Source organism: Carlito syrichta, unplaced genomic scaffold, assembly GCF_000164805.1.
Source record: "Carlito syrichta isolate Samal-C Ts95f unplaced genomic scaffold, Tarsius_syrichta-2.0.1 Scaffold302276, whole genome shotgun sequence".
Taxonomy (NCBI): domain Eukaryota; kingdom Metazoa; phylum Chordata; class Mammalia; order Primates; family Tarsiidae; genus Carlito; species Carlito syrichta.
The window spans coordinates 383,766-390,819 of record NW_007246372.1 but is presented as its reverse complement, the minus strand read 5'-3'; the positions used below and the strand labels follow the sequence as shown (position 1 = coordinate 390,819).

The following is a 7,054-nucleotide window of genomic DNA, read 5'->3' as shown; positions in this document are numbered from 1 at the left end:
TGTGATGAGTTATAGGCAGTTGCTCTGGCCATGTTGGGTAGGAGATGGAACCTGGAACACATTAGGGCACAATTACTGTTCTCTGTTGGGGGTGAGAGGTGGCCTGCTCTGGCTCAAGGAGGCATCTGATGGGACCACAGAAGTAGAGAACAATGCACTGAGAGGCAGGGTGGACGGCAGCCTCCATGTGTGTGACATCAGGTGGTGTCAATTTCAACATGCCATGTCCACGCTGAGGCAAGCATCACTGTCCTCATTTTACAAAAGAGGATTTGAACTGAGGTCCAGATTTGAGTCCAGGGGCCAGTTCCTCAAGCACCTGGCAAGGGCTGGGCCCCATGAGTTGCCCTGAGGCAGACAGGAAGAGGAGAGACTTTCTGGGCAGGGATAGGTGTGGGTGGGGCTGCTGGCTTAGGTGAAAGACAGGTGACCTGGAGGGGCCTGGATTCAGGAGCAGTGAGGGCAACATGAGTGGACAAGTAGGTGACCTGAGCCCATCACAGGAAAAGTCGCTGGCCCAGGTAAATTGAGGGAGAGAGCCCTACACCATCCTCAGTTTCCCTTTCTACCCCAGAAAGGGCAGGCCCTAAGATGCCTCAGGTGCCCTGAGCTCTGCAATTCTGGTTCTCTTACCAATTCTGAGGGTCTTAATGACTTAGAGGGGAGAGTGCAGTGGCACGATCATAGCTCACTGCAGCCTCGAACTCCTGGGCTCACTTAGTGGAATTTTAAACAAGCAATAGTTCACTGTTCTTTGTGCTGCTGAATTCCAAGGCAGTGTAATATAAAGTTGTATGTTGGTAACTTGACTCCTTTCTTTAGGAATTTGATGAATGTGTTACTAATGTATAGCAGTACAAGAAAATGTGCTTTTTGTCCATGGGAGACAACAGGATGAAAAGCAATTAAAGATAAATATCGGCCAGGCTCAGTAGCTCAGCCTGTAATCCCAGCACTTTGGGAGTCCAAGGCAAGTGGATTGCCCGAGCCCATGGGTTCAAAACCAGCCCAGGCAACTTGGCGAGACCTCATCTCTACAACAAGTAAAAAATTAGCCAGGTGTGGTAGCACGCGCCTATAGTTTCGGCTACTTGGAAAGTTGAGGTGGAAGGATCGCTGGAGCCCAGCAGGTCGATGCTGGGGTGATCATGAGTGTGCACGGCACTCCAGCCTGGGCAACAGAGTGAGACTCGAATTCAGAAGAAAAAGAAATAAAGATAAATTAATAAAGTTGGGAAGGGAGAGAAGTTACCATTCAAATCTAGCCTAAGAATTGTTACGGACTTTAAAAGTTGTGTTTCTTGAATTGTACAGACTTTCAAAAGAAAACTGAAAGTGCAAAGAAATAAAGTCAGGGACAAAAGTTGTTCAAGGGTGAATCCAGACCTGAATCATATCTCAATAAAGCAGTTAGTTTAAAAAAGAAAAGTTCAAGTAATTGATCTTAATTCCTGTAAGTATCTAATATAAAATTCTTAAAAATGAAAAGAAAGAGGTATGTTCTGTATCAGGAAAAGGACATTTTGCTTAGGACAGGGATGCATCCTCTTACAAGACAATTGAGGTTAAGAATTGCTCATATTAGCCGGGCTTGGTGGCTCAGCCTATAATCCCGTGCCTTTGGGAGGCTGAGGTGAGTGGATTGCCTGAGCCCGCGGGTTCGAGACTCGCCTGGGCAGCGAGACCTCATCTCTACAATAAATCAAAAAAAATCAGCCAGGCGTGGTAATGCATGCCTGTAATTCCAGTTACTTGGAAGGCTGAGGCGGAAGGATCACCGGAGCCCAGCAGGTCGAGGCTGCGGTGGCTGGGAGTGGCCACTGCACGCCAGTCTGGGCAACAGAGTGAGACTCCAACTCAAAAAAAAAAAAAAAAGAATTTCTCATATTGACTGAGCAGGTCACATCACTGTTTCCAGCCTCAGTTTCCTCACATAAGGAATGGAATAATAATAGTATCATGTCAGAATGAATTTAGTGCTTAGTGCAGAGCCAGACACTCCTTTGTGTTCCTGAAGACAAAGGTTATCAGCTCAATTGGGGTGGGAGGCTCAGAGAAGGTCCTTTGAGGTTTCATTTGGCCGCCGAGAACAAGACCCAGAGAGAAGGGAAGTAACTCAGGCAAGACCACACTGGGGCTGCTGACTCTTTGTCCAGTGCTCTTTTCCTTATCGCGTTCTTTAGTGTTGAAAGCTGGTGACATCCACCCAGGAATGTGACTTCAGCCCTTAGACCCTGCAGGGTAGGCCTGGGGCCAGTTGAATGGTCTCAACCAACTCCTGGGCCCTGTCCATGAAGGATCCTCTCCCACACCAGGCTAAGCCACCCCTCACTCAGGTCTGGATGATGGGCTCTACACCAGATTCGTGATTCACCAGCTGGCTTTGCCATTCACTGGCTGTGTAACACTAGGCAAGTTGTTCAACCTCTCTGAGCCTCAGATTCTGCTCAGCTTATCTTTCCACCTGATCTGTGCAACTTATCTTCCCACCTGACCTGGTCTGGAGGTTTCCTAAGCATGAAGATCAGGGCCCTAAAGAGGGTCCTTCCCTGTCCCCAGTCCTGAGGGAAGAGTCAGGCTCACAAATCCTCTCTGTGTTTAATCACACTGAATTCTCTCTGCTGCTTTGTGCAACTGGTTTGTTATCATTCCAGTTCCCAGAGGGAGAAAGGAAACTGCCATGACTTGGTCCAAGTCCTGGTTCTCCTCGCCTTGGTGGGCCCTCTTCACCCAGATATTCCTTTCCCCAAGGACAAGCAAGACCTGCAGGACTGAGGGAGACTGGCCAGCCCTGTGATAGCATCAAGGCATCAGGAGTCCCTCTGCCCTGGGTCTCTTGCCTTCTATCCTCAGTTCCGGGAATGCATTCAGGATGTGCTGTCTGCCCTGCCCAATCCTGATGACTCCTTCCTCCTGTGCTGGCTCTGAGGTGAGGATAGAGGATGGTGGTGAGGGAGTGGCAACGGCACAAAAAAGTAGTGTATTAGGTAGCTGTCGTGTAATAAATTACTCCAAAACACTGCTGTTTAAAATAGCCACTCCCGCTGGGCTCGGTGGCTCAGCCTGTAATCCCGTGCCTTTGGGAGGCTGAGGTGAGTGGATTGCCTGAGCCCGTGGGTTCGAGACCTGCCTGGGCAGCGAGACCTCATCTCTACAATAAATAAAAAAATCAGCCGGGCGTGGTAGCGCATGCCTGCAATTCCGGCTACTTGGAAGGCTGAGGTGGAAGGATGGCCGGAGCCCAGCGGGAGCGGCCACTGCACTCCAGTCTGGGTGACAGAGTGAGACTCCAACTCAATAAATAAATAAATAAATAAATAAATAAAATAGCCACTCCCATTTATTATCTCCCATGGTTTCCATGGCCAGGAATTATGGAGAGACTTAGCCGGGTTGTTCTGGCTCAGAGTCTCTCATGAGGTGGCAGTCAAGATGTCAATCAGGGGTGCAGTCATCTGAAGGTTTGACTGGGGCTTTCAAGATGTCTTACTATCTGTCAAGTCATTGCTGCATCGCTGGCTGTTGGCAGGAAGCTGCAGGAGGCTTCAGTTCTTCCTTATATGGGCCTTTTCATAAGACTGTTTGAGCATCCTCACAACATGGCAGCTGGCTTCCTCAGCATGAGTGTTCCAAGAGAGCGAGGAGGAAGTGGCAATATCTTACAACCAAGTCTTCTGAGTCACATTCCATCATTCTTGCATTATCCCGTAGGTTATACAGTTCAGTCCTGCATAGTGTGGAAGCAAACTGTCAAAAGAGAAAATTAGAACACATTTAAAGATTGGCTTTATTGCAATTCTAGAATCAGGCAACAATTCACTTTATAAAATAGAATAAATACTCCAAAAAGTCAAGCAGAGGCGGTTGGTTTTATACACAGAAAAAGGGCTGAAGAAAGCAGAAACATAACAAAAAGCAGATTGGTCATTTTAAAGTTACTTTTCTTATAAGCCAAGGACAGAGAGCCAGAACAATAGAGAGATGATTGATTGATTAAATCAGGTGACTTCAGGTTCTCTTTGTTGTAAGAATTCAAACAGAGGGAACCTCATTATCATTCCAGCCGAAGATTAAAACTGGCCTGTTTGTGAAATTAGGCCGTTATCTCTTTCTTGTGATTTCCCATGAAGGCCAGATAACAACTCAGTTTCAGCTTCATAAGTATGAGGGATTCCATTTTGATTTTTAGTCTGGTCTATTGGGGCCTAGTGTGGAAGTTGAGTCCAAAACAAAGACCTCCTCTAATTTATGTTTAACAGAACTAAACAGAGGAGAGAATATTAGCAAGTGAAGATCACTGACGGCCATCTTGGAGGTGGCTAGTACAAGGAGTAGTAATAATTACTGCCATATTTGGGGCACTTATTCTGTATCGGGTACCGGCTAAAGCCATTTTTATTTGCTTTTGATTTCTCCTCCTTCTCCTACTCTTTCTCCTTCTCCTTCTTATTCTTCCTTTTCTTCAACCCTGCTGGGCCAATACCATTATTAGCACCATTTTTGGCAATAAAAGAAACCGTGGCTCAGAGAGGCTAAGCCACATGACCAAAGTCACCAAACTAGCAAGTGACAAAGCCAGGCCAGTCTGACATTAGAGGCCAATTGCTTAACATCTTCCCAGAGAGTTTGGGGACCAGGGTAAGGAAGAGATTTGCTCTTGGCTCTTGAGATAAATATCAGATAAATGCATAAATGCACAAACAGGAGACCCTTTCTCAGTGCCCTGAGAATGTGGCTATAACTTCCATACTCAAACTCCTTCCCGATAGGGTAGGACTGGGATTGGTTTTAGTTGCTGTGAGGAAACCACTATGAAACTGTGTTGATCATCACACCAACCCCAACCAGTACAGGATTCCACAGGGAATTCATACCACTGAATGTAGAGAAAAGAGCCCAGAATACTTAATATGTGATGAGCAGCCTATGTAAAACCTGTGAGGGCAACTTGCCTCTGAGCCTGGTATGTACTTTATAAGTTAGGACACAGTTGCCAACAGGATTTCCCAGCTCATCTTTGCTCAGACAGTTCCCTCCACCTAGAATATCCTCAGAAAATAATCCCGATTAGAGTCCCAAAGACCTGGGTCTAGCCCTCCTCCCCATGCCTTAGGGTTTTTTGTTTTGTTCTGTTTTTACAGATAGGATCCCACTTGTCTTTATGAGAAAAATCAAAAAATTAGTTGGGCCTGGTGGTGCACACCTGTAGTCTCAGCTACTTAGTAGGCTGGAGTGGGAGGATCACTTGAGCCCAGGAGTCCGAGGCTGCAGTGAGCCATGATGGTGCCACTGCATTCCAGCCTGGGTGACAGAGTGAGACCCCAGCTCAAAAAAGGAAAAAAAAGAAAAGCACAAAGAGGGTTATACAAGTCATCTGTAATCCCACCACGGCCATGAGGTAAATTTACATATAATTTATTTTAACATAATTGAGCTCATACACTCTATACTGTTTTGTTTTTACAGATAGGATCTCACTTGTCTTTATGAAAAAAATAAAAAAATTAGTTGGGCCTGGTGGTGCACACCTGTAGTCTCAGCTACTTAGTAGGCTGGAGTGGGAGGATCACTTGAGCCCAGGAGTCCGAGGCTGCAGTGAGCCATGATGGTGCCACTGCATTCCAGCCTGAGACCCCAGTTCAAAAAAGGAAAAAAAAGAAAAACACAAAGAGAGTTACACAAGTCATCTGTAATCCCACCATGGCCATGAGGTAAATTTATATATAATTTATTTTAACATAATTGAGCTCATACACTCTATACTGTTTTTTTTCACTGAGTATTTTGCCCAAGTCATTAAAAATGCTCTTCTTCTCCAGTATAATTGTGTGACTACAGAAAGTTCTGGGGGTGACTCTGGGTGATTGATTTAAATTCTCCCCATTTGGTAGCCCTATTTTCTTCTGGACAAAGCTGGCTCTATCTGCTCCATGAACTAGTCAAATTATATAGATTTAAAGATTGAAGCCAGGTGTAGTGGCTCGCACCTGTAATCCCTGCACTTTGGGAGGCCAAGGTAGGAGGATAGCTTGAGCCCAGAAGTATGAGACCAGCCTAGGCAACAACAAAAGACCTCATCTCTACCAAAAAAAAAAAAAAAAATCAGCTGGGAATGGAAATGGTGTCACGTCCCTTTAGTCCCAGCTACTCAAAAGGCTAAGGTGGAAGGATTGCATGAGCACAGGAAGTAGAGGCTGCAGTGAGCTTTAATTGTGTTACTACACTCCAGTCTGGGCAACAGAGTGAGACCCAGATTGAGGACAAATATTGAAAGGGTCTGGGGACAGTGGGAGGTGAAAACGGGGTCAGGCTTCAAGTGACAATGACGCAAGATGTCAGCTACTGCGGGCTTCACAATTTATGAAAACTGAATATACAGCCTTAAAATAGAATGTGGACCTAAGTACCCAGAAGCACCCTCCCTTTATAAGATTTGTAACAAAAATTAATATGAATGGAGTTAATAGTTCTAATGGAGTGGTGGGCCCCAGAACTATAGCAGTGCCAGCAAAATGACATAATTCATATAGCATCAAAGTGTCCAGCAAGAGCTTCAGCGCCTAATGATGTCTAAAGAGAATATGAAACTCCCTAGGCTGCCTGAAAGACAGTGTTATAAGCAGTTCATCCAAAAGAAAACCACAGGCCCCTCCCCTTCCCCTTCCTTCCGTTCGATTGAAGTGGTCTTCATTTTCCGCAGTGGTTCGTTCTCTGATACATCTTGTAGACCTCGAAGTACTGGAAAGGAAGTTCTCATTGAAAGGTAATTTATATGGAAGGCTGAGGTGGAAGGATTACCTGAGCCCAGCAGGTCAAGGCTGTGGTGGCTGTGAGCGTGCCACTGCACTCCAACCTGGACAACAGAGTGAGACTGCTACTCAAAAAAAAAAAAAAGGCAATTTATCTTAAGATACTGTAAATGATACTAATTTTTTTGTCCATTTGAAATATATAAATTGAGCCGGGCTCGGTGGCTTAGCCTGTAGTCCCGTGCCTTTGGGAGGCTGAGGTGAGTGGATTGCCTGAGCCCGCGGGTTCGAGACCCGCCTGGGCA

The 7,054-nt window shown here is 45.9% G+C and overlaps 1 protein-coding gene across 1 annotated transcript in view; it reads left to right on the top strand.

The window, feature by feature from the left end:
- Window positions 1–467: 467 nt before the first annotated feature.
- LOC103258533 (putative SEC14-like protein 6) overlaps window positions 468–7,054 on the top strand; it is a 17,501-nt gene continuing 10,914 nt past the window's right edge. The window contains 2 exon segments of the mRNA XM_008056202.1: window positions 468–521; window positions 2,854–2,929. Of these exon segments, the coding sequence (XP_008054393.1) occupies window positions 468–521; window positions 2,854–2,929 (130 nt within the window).